This window comes from Gopherus evgoodei, chromosome 4 (genome assembly GCF_007399415.2).
Source record: "Gopherus evgoodei ecotype Sinaloan lineage chromosome 4, rGopEvg1_v1.p, whole genome shotgun sequence".
NCBI lineage: Eukaryota > Metazoa > Chordata > Testudines > Testudinidae > Gopherus > Gopherus evgoodei.
The window spans coordinates 26804057-26823382 of NC_044325.1; the positions used below are offsets into that span (position 1 = coordinate 26804057).

The window sequence follows — 19326 nt, forward strand, 5'->3', positions numbered from 1 at the left end:
GTTTTGACCAATATGTCATATTCTTCGCATGAAGTCGATCACTTGTTTGAGCCTGCTGCACACAGATATGGCTCCTGATGTTCATTTCTGTAGTAAGTTTGTTTTTGTCAGATGAGGTTACCAGCCCCATGCAAACCTTAGGTACACGACTCCTTATTCATTATTTGAAGCGGCCTACATGTTTAGACTTCTCCCATCCTCCACCTGAGGAATGCACTTGGTAGCTCTGGATGCTCCAAAGACCAAATGAGACATTGCATATTTATTAATGTATACTTTTTATTTAGTGCATGATTATTTTGTAACAAATCACATTTGCATTGATTGAACTGAAGAGGAGTCTGGGAGCAATTCCTTTCCCCTTGGGGTTCATCTCCCTAGATTTTGCTACCATGTACTAGCCAGAGATGTCACATTCCTTATAAAGATATTACTTGAAAAGTGCATTTTCTTTTGCTATATGGTGGGCACATTATTATTACAAAAAGTGTGTGTGTGTGTATAAGAAGCACTTAGATACCACAGGGATGGGTGCTATAGACAATCCTGAACTGATACGCAGGATATCTCTTGAGCCTCCTACTAGGGTAGTGGTGGGAGACAACATGATGGTAGTTACATCACTGCTCCAATCAAACTCCTGTCTTGTCCTTTTTAGCCGGAAATATGGTGGCTCCCATGCAAAGCACTTTCATATGAGGCCCCTTTGAAATAAATCATAGGAAAACTGGTGTGCGAACTTGAATTTCTTTTCGTCAGTTCCCAGTGGGGGGAAAATACCAAGTTAAGGATCTGTGTTAGACCAGCATATGCAATGAAATCAGAGTTAAAGGCTCCCAAAACAGTTCCTTATGGTTCCTAGAGCTGGTGTGCACTGGCACATTCCCCAAAAGAATGTTCCATTCCCCTTTCTGTTTCTCCAACCTATCTCAAAAAACACCAACCTGTAGCCCAGCTAGCATGAGAAGAGGGTAAATCTCTGTGTGTGTATTTGTGTGTGTATGCATATAAATACACAAATTAGATGTGTTATTCAATTCTTAATTATGCAGGGGGAATTTCTGCAAGGTCAACTATTAAATAACATTCTATTTTGAGGATCATACCACTAAAGATCCTCCCATACATGCATTCAATAACCCGCTTACTTAATGGGAGCTTTCTGAGTGGATCTGAGGCCAGGATGTAGCCCACTGGATCCATTGATTACCTCCGCTCTGTGGAATATTTGCCTAATGAACCCAGTACCTTTTTACACACGGGGAACAATGAATGGAGAGCACGACAGAAGGAAGCGCATTCCAGCTGATGATGCTGATAACACCATGATGCTATTGAACAGAGAGAAATCCAAGGCAGCCCTTTCACTGCCATGACAATAGGGGGTGAAGACGGGAAAATTAAATGAAATGATTGTCAGAAGAGTGACAGAATTTGCAGTGCAAGGAATGCTATTTTAAAACTTCAAGCAACTGAGAATAAGCTAATATATTTTAAAGACAGTAGGCCTTTATCAACAGTTATTATGAAGTCTATGAACAGCGGGTGGTGTGTCTCCCCTCAATGTCCCAAAACAGCTGACCCAAGACAGAATTTGCTCAATTTGACCAACAACTTGGAAATCACGTTTCCATCTTAATCTTTTGTATCTACTGTTGTCATAATTAACCTTTCAGAACTGAAAGAGATGAGAGAAATCCATCTGTTGTGGCTTTAAGCTTTTTGACACCACTTTGCAGATAGTTCACTTCCTGCTTTGTGTATTAGTATGATGACATTGCTTATTTTCAGCTCGGGGGAGTGTGTGTGGGGGAAACTCTTGCATTCAGTCTTCCCCAGGTCTCTCAAGAGACTGTTGACCAGTAGCTGCAAAACCAGAACTGAAATATACAGTGGTATGTGCAGAGAGGAAAGGGGAGAGTTGAGGAGAGATGGCCCTGAGACTATCTACTGCTGTATTTGCCATCCCCAAGCATTCCAAAATCAGCCCCCCCCCATCATAAGATTGGCTTAAAGAACATGAAAACTTAAAAATAACATTTTTATTTGCCTTCTGTTTTTTGAGTATTTAGTGTTTCACATTTTCCACCTTTTCTCTGCTTTAAAATGAAAGCTTTTAATAATTTGGCTCCAGGAGCTGGGGCTTTAAGAAAAATAACAAATATGCATGTGTGACAAAAATTCACGAGAGTTGACAACACCATTGGGGAATGTGGCTACCAGGCACAGCCAAAATACTGTTCTAAACATCAAAAGGTGAGCAGAAAAATCCTTAATCTTTTTAAAAGGAACTTCTTTTTATTTTAAATCTGGAAGTACTGTTTTAAGAGTGCTTGATTTGTTTATTTTTAATTAAAAAATTAGTCTTCTTCAAAATACTCAAGTTGACAGTCTCCACTTTAGCCAGTCACTTAACAATGTGTTAACACACTGTCCGTGGAAAAATGGTATAACGTTGCTGCCGATAGTATGCAGAATTTTTTTTGCAACCTATATCACTTAGTTATTTGTCTGAAACAGCTCTGGATTTAGCATGCTAATACCAGTTTGTAAAATTTTGTGAAAGACCATGATGCCTTTTTGGTGTTGTGAGATTCTAAGGGGGTATCATGTTTTTTAGATAGTGTAAATTGAACTCCGGTCTGTTACACCAGTCTAAATACAAACCACAGTGGAGTTACTTGGGTTTACATTGTTGTAACCCAGAGGAGAAGTTGGACCAGTGAGTTGAGTGCACTGCGGCATTCCAGGAGAGTGGAACTGTGTGCGGCATTAATGCTGTTCAGGTAGGTAGATACCAAACATTGCTGTTGCATGGGAGAGCTAGTTGCAAAAGGATGTCCATGCTTTCCCTCATCCTCCTCTGTGTGGTCCCATCAGAGCTCCCTTCTCCTTGGCACACCGATTCAGACATGTGACAGGGAGCAGTGTGGGACATGGCTGCAGAGAAAGGGGTCCTCTTCCATTGGAGAGACTGGATATTTAGGACTGTATGGCAATGAAGCAGTTAAATTGTTTTTTATTAATCAAACAGGATATATAAGCCCTTTTTGTTTCTTAAGTAGATTTCACTAAACTCTGCCCTGAAGATACGGTTTGTCTGACTAGTCGGTGTCTGAGCTGTGCAGATGGGCTCTGCCTGGCTCCTGGACAGACCCAATGGTTAATTCATGGATTTCAATATTTACATGGCCAGCTGCTCAGTATGATTAATGGGAGGCAAATTAAATAATGCTGAAGGAGATTAGCATCTGGAATAAAGTCCTTCTGAATCTGAGATGGAAGATGCGTCTTGTTTTCACTTGCTAATACCAAGGACCAGTGGCTCACTTCCTTCAGTAACAGCAGTGAAGCAATTAGCGGCACACAGTAATAGTCTTCTATTCAAGATGTAAACTCTCTTTCCATAGCATCTGCCCGTACTTCCCTCTGTGGGATACGTGTTCTCGTGTTTGTATCCTGTGGTAGTCATGATGCTTTGCACAGCTGGAAAGGAGCATAACATGACTTAGGTTAGTACAAAAGTGTGGCCATCTGAATGTGCAGGAGATGCGGATTTTTTATTTTTTTAAAAAAAATCCTGCAATATGTCTGAATGATGGGCACATGCTAATGAAGTGCCACCATGACTTAGGATGGCCAGCTCTGACTAAAGCTATTTCAGGAGATTTTTCCCCCCGCAACATGACATAGTGTCATTTTCTTAAAATATTCTATTAAAATCTCCTGGATTGCTTTCAGTAGGAAGGGAGATGGATGCTGATTCTGGGAGACTCCAGGCCAATCCTGGAGGGTTGACGGCCCTACCATTACTGTGGGTCAGTGGCCACGCTGGTGAATAGACAAACTGGGAAGATAACTGTTCAGAACAATTCCAAATAAACTGGCACATTCGTGGATGCTCTACTCAGAGACAGGAAAGGAGATAATGGGATTAGAGAATGATGCATCGAACAGCAGGATGGCAAAAAAAAAAAAAAAAAAAAAAAAAGGGCTAAAGTTGGTCAAAAAAAGCACCTGTAATTGGTTGTTAACCAATCTCCCCTCCTGGGAGACACTTAATCTGAGTGTCTTCAGGTGATGCTATCACAAGAGGAATTGGTCCTCCTTATATGCACTGCATAGCAGAGGCAGGAGTGTGCTCCAGGCATGACTATATACAGTAAGAGAGAAAGGGGCTTCGAAGGGAGGGGGAAATGTCTTCTCAGAGTCATGTCATGCTTGGAATATACATTGCACTGGCTCTTCTTTCCAAGTTTAACCCTTCTGTGGTCGCATAGCATAGAAAGGCATGTGCGAGTCCCAGCTCCGAACTGACAGCTTCCACAGATTCATCAAATAGATGCTAACGATGATATTTATATTGAAGTACCCAAAGAATTTTTGAGACCAACGATAGTAACCTTATTTCCGATCCTCAAGGAGTCTGTCTCTAGGCCTTTTGTATATCAGTGTAAGGACTAAATCTTGTGAGCAGCCTAATAAAACAGAAAAAAATGGACATAGGCTCAAATAGATGTCCCCCATCTCTCCTCGTTTTGGATCCTGCCTGAACCCTACTGAGCAGGGTTTTCAGTTCAGTAAGGTGGCTTTTCTGCATGTAGCACAGCTCCTGGTCTGATATGCTCCCAAAATGGGCTCCTTTTTTCCCTAGCAAGATAGGTAAGACAAAGGAGGGGAACATTTTCAGCAAGATCTCTTGGAGTTGCCACTCGGTGGGTGGTTGATGATGTGTTAAAGCTGAACTGTGAAATTTCAGTTTCCATTTCTGAATGAATCAATTGAAGCTAAGAAAGTGGTGGTAGTAGTTTTTGGGATTATTTTACCTTTATTGTGCCTTGTGTTTATGGCATGCGTTTGCAAAGTTTCATTAATTGCTGTATAATCTGGTAAATGCAGATTTAATTTAGTTGCTAGCACTGAGACAACACAATCTCCTGGGGTGTTTGTGTTTCTGGGGCCAAGTATTTAGTGGGCTTCCCTGATTGCTCCAGCAATACTTGCAGGCACATCCATTTGCACTTACAAAATGAATGATTGTACATGTATGCAAATCAGGTCTCAGTGAGTGAGTCTTCAGTTTTATATGTAACTTTTACACCCTGCATGTGGTCATGATCACCATCACATACACCAGTGGTTCTCAAACTTTTGTACTGATGACCCCTTTTACATAGCAAGCCTCTGAGTGCAACCACTCTTATAAATTAAAAGCACTTTTGGTATATTTAACACCGTTATAAATGCTGGAGGCAAAGAGGGGGTTTAGAGTGGAGGCTGACAGTTTGCGACCCCCTGAGGGGGTTTGAGAACCTCTGACATACACTCACATTTCATAAGCCACTGTATCAACTGACTTTACATTGCACTTGTGAATATAGTGAAGCTCCACGTATACCAATGATTGCTTCCTTAGTAGCTAATGTACCTCAGAGAAAGGGAAAGAGGAAAAGGATAAGTAGTATAATGTGTGATGGTGTAGTGTTGGAAAAATATTTCCTGTAGGTTGAGATTCCTATCAAGTCTCTAGGATTTTTTTAACCAAACATGGACTATCAGGGTTGGGAGGGACCTCAGGAGGTCATCTAGTCCAACCCCCTACTGCTCAGAGCAGGACCAATCCCCAGACAGATTTTTGCCCCAGATGGCTCCCTCAAGGATTAAGCTCACAACCCTGGGTTTAATAGGCCAATGCTCAAACCACTGAGCTATTCTTACCCCCAACATGTGACAGAAAGTCAGCCAGCTTGTTATTAATCCTTTTTCTCATGCAAAATAGAAGAACCATGCACAACAGAGAAGACTGAGATTTGCATCAAGGCACTAGAGTCAGATTCCAGTGTTCTGGGTTCAGTTTCTGACTCTGCCACAGAATTCCTGTGTGAACTTGGGCAAGTCACTGCATCTCAGTGTGCCTCAGTTCCTAATCTGTAAAGTAGGGATAATATTATTTCCCTACCTCCTATGATAAATTCATGAATGTATATGAAACTCCCAGATACCTAGGGTGCCATAGAAACACCTAGAAATAAATCCAAACAGAGCAAAGCAAATCAAGTCACAAACAAAATAGACTCATAGGTCAGAAGGGACCAATATGATCACCTAGTCTGACCTCCTGCACAAGGCAGGCCACAGAACCCTACCCATCCACTTTTATACAACCCCTAATCCAGGACTAAGTTATTGAAATCCTCAAAACTGATTTGAAGACCTCAAACTGCAGAGAATCCACCAGCAAGCGACCCATGCCCCACGCTGCAGAGGAAGGCGAAAAACCTCCAGGGCCCCTGCCAATCCGCCCTGGAGGAAAATTCCTTCCCGACCCCAAATATGGCGATCAGCTAAACCCTGAGCATGTGGGCAAGACTCACCAACCAGCACCCAAGAAGGAATTCTCTGCAGTAACTCAGTTCCCATCCCATCCAACATCTCCCCGCAGACCATTGAGCAGACTTATCTGGTGATAATCCAAGATCAATTGCCCAAATTAAACTATCCTATCATAACATCCCCTCCATATACTTATCCAGCTTAGTCTTGAAGCCAGATAAGTCTTTTGCCCCCACTACTTCCCTCGGAAAGCTGTTCCAAAACTTCACTCCCCTAATGGTTAGAAACCTTCGTCTAATTTCAAGTCTAAACTTCCTAATATCCAGTTTGTACCCATTCGTCCTCGTGCCTACATTAGAACTAAACTTAAATAATTCCTCTCCCTCCCTAACGTTAAACCCTCTGATATATTTATATAGAGCAAGCATATCCCCCAGCAGCCTTCTTTTGGCCAGGCTAAACAAGCCAAGCTCTTTGAGTCTCCTTTCATAAGGCAGGTTTTCCATTCCTCGGATCATCCTAGTAGCCCGTCTCTGGACCTGTTCCAGTTTGAATTCATCCTTCTTGAACATGGGACACCAGAACTGCACACAATATTCCAGATGGGGTCTCACCAGCGCCTTATATAACGGTACTAACACCTCCTTATCCTTGCTGGAAATACCTCGCCTAATGCATCCTAAAATCGCATTTGCTTTTTTAACAGCTGTATCACATTGGCGGCTCATAGTCATCCTGCTATTGACCAATACCCCAAGGTCCTTTTCCTCCTCCGTTGCTTCCAACTGATGCGTCCCCAACGTATATCTAAAATTCTTATTATTAATCCCTAAGTGCATGACCTTGCACTTTTCACTATTGTATTTCATCCTATTACTCTTACTCCAGTTTACAAGGTGGTCCAGATCTTCCTGAATAGTATCCCTGTCCTTCTCCGTGTTAGCAATACCCCCCAACTTTGTGTCATCCGCAAACTTTATTAGCACATTCCCGCTCTTTGTGCCAAGGTCAGTAATAAAAAGGTTAAATAAGATCGGTCCCAAAACCGATCCTTGAGGGACTCCACTAGTAACCTCCTTCCAGCCTGACAGTTCACCCTTCAATACGACCCGCTGGAGTCTCCCCTTTAACCAGTTCCTTATCCACCTTACAACTTTCATATTCATCCCCATCTTTTCCAATTTAACTAACAGTTCCCCATGAGGAAGCGTGTCAAACGCCTTACTGAAATCGAGGTAAATTAGATCTACCGCATTTCCTTTATCTAATAATCCGTCACCTTCTCAAAGAAGGAGATCAGATTGGTTTGGCACGATCTACCTTTAGTAAATCCATGTTGCAATTCGTCCCAATTACCATTGACCTATATGTCCTTGACTACTTTCTCCCTTAAAATTTTTTCCAAGACCTTACATACTACAGATGTCAAGCTAACAGGCCTATAATTACCCAGATCACTTTTATTCCCTTTCTTAAAAATAGAGACTACGTTAGCAATCCTCCAGTCGTACGGCACAACCCCCGAGTTTATCGATTGCTTAAAAATTCTCGCTAACGGGCTCGCAATTTCACGCGCCAGTTCCTTTAATATCCTCGGATGGAGATTGTCCGGGCCCTCCGATTTTGTCCCATCAAGCTGTTCAAGTCTGGCCTCTACCTCAGTTGCAGTAATATCCACCTCCATATCCACATTCCCGTTTATCATCCCTCCATCATTGCTAAACTCCTCACTAGTCTTATTAAAAACTGAGGCAAAGTACTTATTTAGATATTGGGCCATGCCTAGGTTGTCCTTAACCTCCATTCCATCCTCAGTGTATAGCGGCCCCACTTCTTCTTTCTTTGTTTTCTTCTTATTTATGTGGCTGTAGAACCTTTTACTATTGGTTTTGATTCCCTTTGCAAGGTCCAGTTCAATGCGGCTTTTAGCCTTCCTCACTTTATCCCTACATGTTCTGACTTCACCAAGGTAGCTTCCCTTGCTAATCCCGCCTTTCTTCCACTCCCTGTAAGCTTTCTGCTTTCTTCTAATCCCCTCTCTGAGTTGCTTGCTCATCCAGCTTGGCCTACAACTCCTGCCCATGGTTTTTTTTCCCTTTCTTGGGATGCAGGCTTCCGACAATTTCCGCAGCTGCGACTTAAAGTAATTCCAGGCCTCCTCCACATTTAAATCCGCAAGTTCCTCCGTCCAATCCACTTCCCTAACTAATTTCCTTAACTCTTTAAAATTAGTCCTCGAGAAATCGAAACCCTAATCCAAGATCTACATTTGTTTATCCTTCCATCTAGTTTGAACTGAATCAACTCATGATCACTCGAACCAAGGTTATCCCCTACCACCATTTCTTCTATGAGGTCCTCACTGCTCACGAAAACCAAATCTAAAATGGCATCCCCTCTCGTAGGTACTTCAACTACTTGATGAAGAAATCCATCCGCTATCACATCCAGAAAAATCTGACCCCTATTATTCTTGCAAGCACTCGTCCTCCAGTCTATATCCACGAAGTTGAAGTCTCCCATAATCACACATTTCCCCTTTGTGTTTACTTCATTCAAGACATTAAAGAGGTCTCTATCCATATCCAAATCAGATCCCGGCGGTCTATAGCACACCCCAAGCACTATCTCAGGGGAAGCTCTAGTTGCTTTTTTACCCAGTATGATTTTTGCCCAGACAGACTCTGTCTTATCCATTCCATCGCTTCTTATTTCATTACAGTTAATCTCATCGTTGATGTACAAGGCTACTCCACCACCTTTGCCTTTCTTCCTGTCTTTTCTAAACAGCACATAGCCTTCAATACCTGTACTCCAGTCATGAGTACTATTCCACCAGGTTTCTGTTATCCCTATAATATCCGGTTTCACTTCCTGCACCAGTAGCTCCAGTTCCTCCATCTTGTTACCTAGGCTCCTCGCATTAGTGTACAAACCTTTTAATTTTTGGCGTTTAGCGTCAATGACATTCTTTCCCCCGTCGTGCACAGACCTTCTACCACCAGCATCACCCGTTAATCTGGTTTCTACTCCACTATTCTTCCTTGGATCAATTCTTTGGTCCGCAAGGGTATCCCCTCTCACTTTGTTTACTTCCCTCTCCAGGTTATATTCTGGCGTGGAGATCTCCTGAACATCTCCCAACCATCTCCCCCAACTTCCTAGTTTAAAGCTCTCTTGATGAGGTCGGCGAGCCTCCATCCTAGAATTCTATTTCCCTCCTTACTTAGATGAAGTCCATCCTGAGCGAACAGTTGTCTGTCCGTAAACGCTTCCCAATGACCGTACATCCCAAAGCCCTCCTTGTAACACCAATACCTGAGCCATCTGTTGATCGCCATAGTCTTGTCACTCCTTCGTCGCCCTGCTCTAGGAACCGGCAGAATCCCACTGAAGATCACCTGAGCCTCGATTTCTTTGAGCGTCTTCCCCAGTCTGGCATAATCCTCCTTGATACAGTCCAGCGAGTAATTAGCTGTATCATTCGTTCCCACATGAAGGACAATCAACGGATTCTTTCCCGCTCCCGCTAGGATCCTATCAATCAGTGACAAACCAAAATCTATCCACTTTTGTTTTATGTGAGTTGTATGGGGATACCTGCCTATTTCACTTGTAGTTTTCTTTGATCAGTCACATGGCAATCAACACTTCACAGCATCCCATGTGATCACAATTATCCTTGTTTTACTGCTGTTTGAACTATTTGACTGGGCTTTTTTTTTTAAAATCAGGGTTTATGTTCAAAATTCTGCTTGTTTTTTAAATCAGTGATCAGTAGTAATAGAAAGCAATAAAAAGACGTGACATTCCGAAGCTTTGAAATGTGGCTACAAGCTCCATTTCATTATTAACCATCTTAAAAGTTCTCTATTTGAAAAGTTCTCAGCTCCTGGGATCTCTGTGGACCATGACTGTCCAGTCGAGCAAAACCCTTTTAAAAGCTTTCATTCTGATTCTGAAGGCTAGCTGATCTGTTCGGGAGCCAGTAGCACAATTCCTGGCAGTTCAGGACTAGACATCTCGGAACTGAAATAGTGACTTGGGGTGGGCAGAGGAAGGGGCTGTTAAATGGATATAGCATTCACACTCAGAGTAATGAACTAAGAAGAATGAGATCTCCTGTCTTTTTCAAATCCATTGAGAAATGTTGGAAAAGTTGCTCATCACAATTCTTCTGTTCCTTTTGACTGCCAGAATTTATATAAAAAAAATCTAGACTCCGTCTCCCCTGTCTTCCCGGCTTTTAACATTTTGAGGATTTAATGAATCCTGAACATTCTGATAAAATAATCCTAAATAAGAGAACTGGCAACTTGCCCCTGCACTGTGGGACCCCAGAAAAATGTACATTTCTAACCAGTCATCATTTAGAACCCCTTTCTCCACATGGGTGATGTTGACACTTAGATTCTGTGAAGGAATGGTAGGAGCGAGCCTATGGCTATTATATAATGTGTTCACAAAATCAACAACTTGAAGCCACTGATGCAACAGAAATTTGCAATTGTTGTCCTGCTAAATTGGCACATGGACTTACCTACTATACCATAGAACTTAATGGGCCAGATTCTGCTCTCATTTATATAGATGTAAATCAGGATTAAAGCCATTAAAGCCCACCTGGACCAAAGAGAGTGAGAAGTTTAGCATCTAGTAATGACTTAGGTTCTTATTCACTTGTTCTGTGCTCAGTAGAGAGATGAGGCAGAAAGGGTGTATTTTTCATCAGTTTAAATATAAAAATAGTCACATCCTGTTTGTTTTGTGAACTATTCTTTATTAACCTCTGAAAACAGCCCACAGGTCCCATGACAGGGTGGGGAATGTCTCCAGCTTCAATTACAGACTGATATGAAAATCTAGCAAGTGGCTAAGTCAGCAAGACCTCTGACTAATGCAGTGTACACATCCAAGAGAACCAACAGAAGAGAAGAAATTCAGACTGATACGAGCCTCACAACGCAGAATGTAGCATTCCTTGTCTGTGTAGACTGTGTCCGCTTGTTAAGGCGATAAATAGATTAACCTGTTTGTGGCTGGGTTGCAGTGGGCTGCTTCAATACTGTGACCCTTGCTATAAAAGGGTAAGGAGGAAATAAAGGAATGTGGCGTAAGAGAGAAACAAGAGCAGTATGAGCTTAAATTACTGTGGAGATGGGAGCTGCAGAAATAGCAGAGTACAACAGCCCTTCAGATAATATGGCTAATCTCCTCCAGTCACAAGACTTCTACTACCACCTCTGTGCTGATGGCCTGAGTTTTCCCTCCATACTCCTGACCTTTTGGTTTCCATCCAGTCATATCTCTGACTCTCTCACTCTCCCCAGTATCTCATCTTATGCTCTTGCTGCTGGATGACATGCAGCTCCTCATCTTTCCTTCTTGGCCCCTCCTTCCCTGCTCTCCTGCTGTTGGCAATTCCACAATCCTTCCTGCAGAGTGGGGCTGCAATCTTGGGGTTATCTCTGACTCCTTCCACTTCTCCCCGGATTGTTGCTATCAGTAAATCTTGCCAGTTTTTCCTCTACAACATCCCCCAGATCTGGCCATTCCTCCTGCCAAGACCCTGGTCACCTATCACTCTGATTACTACAGACACCTCTTCTTGGGCTTCCTTGGCACTCACTCCAGCCCGGAAAGCCACTGTGGTTCTAGCTAAGTACTTATATGGCCCGCATTACCATAGTATCTGCATCTCATTATTTTTAAATGTATTTATCCTGTGAGGTAGGCCAGTGCTAATATTCCCATTTAAGAGGCAGGGAACTATGGTACAGAGAGACTAAGTGACTTGCCCAAGATCACACCAGAAATCTGTGGCAGGGTGGGGAATTGAACCCTGGGGTCCCAAGTCAGATTCCTAACCACATCATCCTTCCTCCCAAAACTTTTCACTCTGACTAAATCTACCTGTTTTTCACATCCCTGCACTGGCTTTCCCCCTCTCACTTCTTATGAAATTCATGCTCCTCCTCACCTTCAGGAACTTACACAACCAGCTCTCCATCCCCCTATCCATTCTTGTCTCCTCTGATTTTTCTCCTTGATGACTTCACTCTGTCAAGTTGATGCCCCTTTCGTGTTTTCCCTCCACTCCCACCTTTGTGCCTTCTTTGGTGCTGCCTCCTGTGCCCAAAACTCCCTTTTCAATGTTATGTTCACAGCACACGAACAGAGAAGTTAGATACAAACATATAAATCGCTTATTCTGGAGGGTTGCAACCTAACACTACTTTATTTCTTCAAATCCAGAACCCTGACCACAAGAACCAAAGAGAGAGAGAGAGAGAGAGAGAGAGAGAGAGAGAGAGAGGCAAAGCAGGCTGCTTCTGAAGGCAGCAACGCACAAGTCACCTCACCTCGCTCTAGTCTGGCTCTTTGCAGACTGATTCGGATCACATGCTTCTCTACAGGGCCCCCTAGCTTGCCAGTAGGACCAGGAAACCCCTTACACTTGATAGCATGTAATATTTAAAACAGTTTTCAATACACCACATGCATCCCAGGTCTCCCTATTTACATGTTCTCCTCCTCAAAACCCATCCTGAAGACTTGCTTTGTGAAACCCTTTGCTGCTCATTCACACTGCTTTTAGTGTCCTGCTTTCCTCTTTCCTGCATTTGTACATTCTTCACTTAGTTTATGAGCTCTTTGGGTTGAGGATTTCATCTGTAAAGGGGTTTCCCCACTGACATTGCCATACAAATAATACTTATTAACACCAAGCCTAACCTGAGAATCCATGATCATATTTGTCTTGGAAAGGAAGCCATCCCAGAGTAAGGCTATGTTTAGGCAGAAGCGGGCCCCTTTTCTTTGTTACGTTTCCATCATTTAACATTGTATGTTAAATGTATGACATTGTATTTTTAAGGACAAATTATCTGCTGCCGTAAATGGGTACAGCTCCACTGCCATTGACACCAGCAGAGAATCTGGCCCAATGTGTATGTATTTTTGAAATGATCCAAAATATACAATTTGTCTTTAAATCAAATGCAACTGTGAGGGTGTTGTAGAAAAATAATAGTGGGTTTTTTTTTTCATGTGAGTGCAGTGAGCAATTGGGCATGATCACATGTTTTGGAAACCGTTTCTCTCTGTTCTTTATGGCTCATGTTTCCCTCATACTCGTCTCCCATATTAGTTTTAAGAGTGGTTACAGTCATAGCTCAAGGTAGTAGAACTATCAATGCCTGACATAGGAAGAGAGAAAGATGCTATTGTGGAAAGGCGTGTCCATTTTGCTGCCTCTTGTGGGAGACCTTTACTCTACTGGATTGTAGTTAGAAAGCCTTGTTTATATTTCCAGGGTGATAATGAAGATTCCTCTTGTAATGATCAGCAGGACTGTATGTTAATATCTTCTAGTCAAGGGGAGCTTTGGGAGGGATTTATGGCCACAGAGTCCCAATTCTTCTGCTTTTAGTTGTCATGAGATTAAGATCTAAGTTGTATTAAGAAGAAAAGTGTGGTGTTTTTGAAGCTAGAGGTTGGGAGAATGATACATATATTGATGCATTTGACCTTTATTGAAGACTGATTCTGCAGGCTTCCAAGAGCATTTAGCAGATCTCCATCCAAGATCCTACTGAATACTCTTTGTTGGCAGCTCTGGATTAAGTGGATCACTCACTTGCGTTTCCCCTCCTTTATCATTTATTGTTAAAAGAATTGGCTTGACCGCCTTGAAGATGAAAGTTCTCTGTTTAGCTACACAACATTCACAACCCTGGTGGGAGAAATGAATTTTTCATTTATCCCCACACTGAGATCCAACTCTGTGCTGGAGGGATTCAATGCAGAATACAATGGTAGCCTTATCTCCATGCTTTTACAACCTATTAATTCTCCTTTGAGATTTCCCACAAAGCTGCTAATTCTAATGCTGGTTTCTCTGATGCGTTCACCTGTCCAATAGAAAGTGAGGTGTGGGCCACCAAATCATTTCACAAAGGCCTCAGAACAACCATCGGGGAAGACGGTTTTAGGTCCATAACTTGGTTAAATTCAGATCAGTGGTCTAGACATGAAAGAATCCCTGGCCATCCTGTCTCATTATCCAGAGGCCAGCAAACTGGGCCAAATCCAGTTCCTTTATCACATGGAGATGAACATTTTAAAAAATAAAAACAAAACACTTGGAAAAGTAAAACATGGAAAGTTGGGGCTCACAGCTGAAATGCAGGAGAGATAAGAACAACCCACTGGCCTCTGCTTGGTATAAAAAATGATGTATAAAAATGATGTATAAAAAAGACACTGTTTTTTTAATCTTAGAAAAGATGGTAATGAAGACCCACATGCATTGTCTGGGCAAAGCATTCCTGTGATGGTGCTACACATCACTCTGTCATCCTAATTTATTTTCACCCTCCAACAGAATAATCGTTCTTTGTGTTTCCTATGGGATGTGAAGACTAAATATGAGTTTGTCAATGGATTTATTGTTGGTTTCTCCGAGTATTACAATGCAAATGCACAAATAGGAAGGACAGGAGGAGTGCATCTCGCTGAATAAGGATATTGTATCTTGTGTTATTCAAGAGAGAGACCTTGGAAAGGAAAGCCTATATCAAAAGTGTTTATCAAGCTGTTTGCATACTTGAATTCTTAGGAAAATAGCAATTTTTATATCTTTCCCCATGGAATCCTAAACACAGTTGAACTAGAGAGCATGTTTTGGAAATAATCCCCACCACCATCAAGTTTGGACATCTGTTTATCTTTAGGTTACCATCCAATCCTTCTTATAGCTGAAGATGGGTACATGATGCCCATTTGAAAATGTTGCCAAGAAACCAATAAAAACTGATGCCAACTATTATTTTCATGCCAGATGCTCTATAACGTCTTAGTAAAAGCCAGGCGATGCCTGAAAGTTATCACATTTGCAATGTTTTCTCTATGGAAAGGTTAGAGAACTCTTTTGGCTTTGTCTAATGCACAGAAGTTTCACCAATTAAACTAAAATTGTTTCTTGAACTGGTTTAGCTAAACTGGTACAAGTCCCTATGGGGAAACCCTTAAATTGGTTGACACTTGGCCTAGATGAATAAGCTACAAAAGAGTCAGCTGGTGTGTGTCCACATAGGGGTTTGCACTGGTTTAATTAAATTCAGTTTAAGAACTGCTTCAAGTTAAAATGGTGTAGCTTTTGTTTGCAGATAAAGCGTTTGTCTTTGCCTAAGGCTGGTGGAGAGTTAGATTTGAGGTAGTATTGATGCAGTTTTGATTTCTTAGGTATTTTCTTCCTCTCATTGAAAGAACTCAGTTAAAAATACTTAAAGTATGTTTTTTACTTCTTGTTTCAACAGGGCCCAGCTCGTATGGCTCCTGATCTTGCTTCCTCTCCGGTGGCAGGATATGTCCCTGTGGGTCAGAAACCGGAGGCTGTGGTGCATGCTATGAAGGTAGGTCTGCATTCAACCCACATGTTGCATTTCTCCTGCGTACAACAACTGTAGAAACATCATCTGGCATTTTCTCTAAGATGGAATCATAGTAATCAAAGATGGAAGAGAACTATTCAGCCAGATTATTACTGACCAGCAGCCATGCCACCTCAAGCCATTACCTTGTCACACACTTACCAGCTAAGCAAGTTCAAGTGTGGCTAGCTTTTGGTTGGGAGACCTGCAAGGAAAAATCACAATACTACAAGCTTGTTACCTTTTGAGTTCCTCAGTTCTGACTGAACCAATGCCCCAAGGTGGCATTAGGAAGCTTTGGGTGCCACTTCAGAATGAGATACATACCAAAGGTCTTATACACTTCTGGTCATTGAAAATCCTGTGGCAGTTCTCATAAGAGTAGGGAGCATTTTATGTAATTCTGTAACAAACTGTGATTTCATACACATATAGACACCTGATCTGTCCCTGTGGGTCGAAACTGGAACCCTACCACTTGAGGTAAAGGAAAACTTTTGACTTGGTAGGAAGTGGTAAAGTCACTAGGGCCAGCCTCTGGAAGGAGAAATTCACTTGACATGTACTAGGCTGGTGTGGTACATGTTTTTCCTTGTCCTGAGTATCTAAGATCCATAGACATTCCAGTCTGATGGTGTCACTGTATAGTGAACCATGGCTACATACACATCACATAGATGTCTGTGGGGATCAGGACTAGGGCCTCCAGCACTAAAAAACTAAAGGCCTTTAACATTTGAGCAGGCTGTGTAGTTGCTGGTACTACCAACAGAGGGAGACATGACCACTCACACTACAATCCCATTCTGCCTATATGTATTTCTCCTGTAGTTTCTGGATATGGTGACATTCTTTGTTTCCTGACCTAAATGGTTCTGTGCTGTTGACAGATCATAGAATCATAGAAGTTTAGGGTTGGAAGAGACCTGAGGTCATCTAATCCAACCGCCTGCGCAAAGACGACCAACCCCAACTAAATCATCCTAGCCAGGGCTTTGTCAAGCCAGCCTTAAAAACCTCTAAGAATGGAAGTTCCATCACCTCCCTAGGTAACCCATTCTAGTGCTTCACCACCTTCCTAGTGAAATAGTTATTCCTAATATCCAACCTACATCTCCCACACTGCAGCTTGAGATCATTACTCCTTGTTCTGTCATCTGCCACCACTGAGAACAGCCTAGCTCCATCCTCTTTGGAACCCCACCTTCAGGTATTTGAAGGCTGCTATCAAATCCCCCCCGACACACACACACTCTTCTCTTCTGCAGATTAAATAAACACAGTTCCCTTAGCCTCTCCTTATAAGTCATGTGCCCCATCCCCCTAATCATTTTCATTGCCCTCCACTGAACTCTCTCCAATTTGACCACATCCTTTCTGTAGTGGGGGGCCCAAAACTGGATGCAATACTCCAGATGTGGCCTCAAAAGTGCTGAATAGAGGGGAATAATCACTTCCCTCTATCTGTTGGCAGTGCTCCTACTAATGCAGCCCAAAATGCCGTTAACCTTCTTGGCAACAAGGGCACACTGTTGACTCATATCCAGCTTCTCGTCTACTGTAATCTCCAGGTCATTTTCTGCAGAATTGCCGCTTAGCCAGTCGGTCCCCAGCCTGTAGCGATGCATGGGATTCTTCTGCCCTAAGTGCAGGACTCTGCACTTGTCCTTGTTGAACTTCATCAGATTTCTTTTGGCCCAAACCTCTAATTTGTCTAGGTCACTCTGGATCCTATCCCTACCCTCCAGTGTATCTATCTCTCCCCTGAGTTTACTGTAATCCCCCCATAAACTTTCTGAGGGTGCAATCCATCCCATCATCCAGATCATTAATGAAGATGTTGAACAAAACTGGCCCCAGACCAACCCTTGGGGCACTCCGCTTGATACCGGCTTCCAACTAGACATCAGGCCATTGATTACTACCTGTTGAGCCCGAAAATCTAGCCAGCTTTCTATCCACCTTTTAGTCCATTCATCCAATCCATACTTCTTTAACTTGCTGGCAAGAATACTGTGGGAGACCATATCAAAAGCTTTGCTAAAGTCAAGGTATATCACATCCACTGCTTTCCCCATATCCACAGAGCCAGTTATCTCATTATAGAAGGAAATAAGGTTGGTCAGGCATGACTTTCCCTCGGTGAATCCATGTTGACTGTTCCTGATCACCTTCTTCTCCTCCAAGTGCTTCAAAATGGATTCCTTGGGAACAGTTGCTAGGCTCCATCCTAAACTATACCTGCATTTCATCTGTGGATGAAATTATTCCTAATGTGTGTTTGTGTGTGTGTGTGAGACAGAGAGAGAGAGAGAGACAACACCATGAGTCAGATTTCTAGATAGCATGCACTGATTTGTAGCAGCTGAGGGTTTAGTCCGGTGGTTGTGTGCATGTATATTTGTAAGCTTCTTTGGGGTCAGATCCACAGCTGGTGTAAATCAGTGTAGCTCCATTCACTGAGGTGAAATGCGTGTGCCATATTATATGTTACAGAACCATGTGATAAATGAATTTAACATGCACCTTTGACCTCCTTACCTGCCCACTGTTCATTAATCCAGCTCTGCTAGGGGGAATGTAATTTAAATTTAAATTGAAGTAATAGAAAATATAGTAAATATTCTCCCTTTGAGACTCATGTACCCAGGGCCGCCCAGAGGGGGTGGCAAGTGGTGCAATTTGCCCCAGGCCCCGGGCTCCACAGGGGCCCTCACGAGAGTGGCTGAGGCTCTCGCCCCGGCCCCAGCCTGACCCGCCTCCGCCCCTCTCCCGGAGCCTCAGCGCATCCAGGAGCTTCACTCCACAGTTGCGGCGGGGTCCCTGAGCTCCGCCCCGCTCAGAGCTGCATGATAAGGGGGTGGGGCTGCAAGCTCCAGCGGGGCCTGAGTTCCCTCCGCTCAGCCTGGAGCTCACAGCCCCGCCCCCTTACCACATGGCTGTGAGCGGGGTGGAGCTCAGGGACCCTGCCTGAGTCACGCCGCTGCTGTGGAGTGAAGCTCCTGGATGCGCTGAGGCTCCGGGTGAGGGGAGAGCCGGGGGGGTGGGTGGGCTAAGGGGTAGGGAGTTCTGGGGATAGGGAGGGAATAGAGAGGGGGCAGAGGTTGGGGGGGCAATCAGAGAATGGAGTGGGTTGGATCATGGGCGTTCCAGGGGTCTATCAGGACTCGAGGGAGTGGATAGGGGTCGGGGCAGTCAGGGCACAGGGAGCAGGGGTGGGGTCCCGGGGTGGTGGTTAGGGGTAGGGATCTCTGGGGGATGGTGAGGGGAAGAGGAGCAGGATGGGTCAGGGATTCTGAGAGGAGTGGGCAGTCGGGGGGCAGGAAGTGGGTGGGGGTCGGATGGGGGCAGGGCCAGGCTGTTTGGAGAGGCACAGCCTTCCCTACCCTAAAGCTCATTCAGCAGTTTGAGGCTTGGAGAAGAGCCAAACTGTTAGCTTTTCCATTAGGGCTACCATCCCTTTCACTTCTCAAATGCCAAATTACAGTCTATATTTAGTTTCAGTGCCATAGGGAGATTTATGTCAGGGGAGGGTAGCTTCATTTAAAATTAGCCACTG

At 43.4% G+C, this 19326-nt stretch overlaps 1 protein-coding gene across 3 annotated transcripts in view; it reads left to right on the forward strand.

The window, feature by feature from the left end:
* CCDC85C (coiled-coil domain containing 85C) overlaps positions 1-19326 on the forward strand; it is a 165905-nt gene that overhangs the window by 138233 nt on the left and 8346 nt on the right. For all 3 annotated transcript variants that reach the window (XM_030558785.1, XM_030558786.1, XM_030558787.1), the window contains one exon: positions 15654-15749. In XM_030558785.1, the coding sequence (XP_030414645.1) occupies positions 15654-15749 (96 nt within the window). The remainder of the gene's footprint in view (positions 1-15653; positions 15750-19326) is intronic.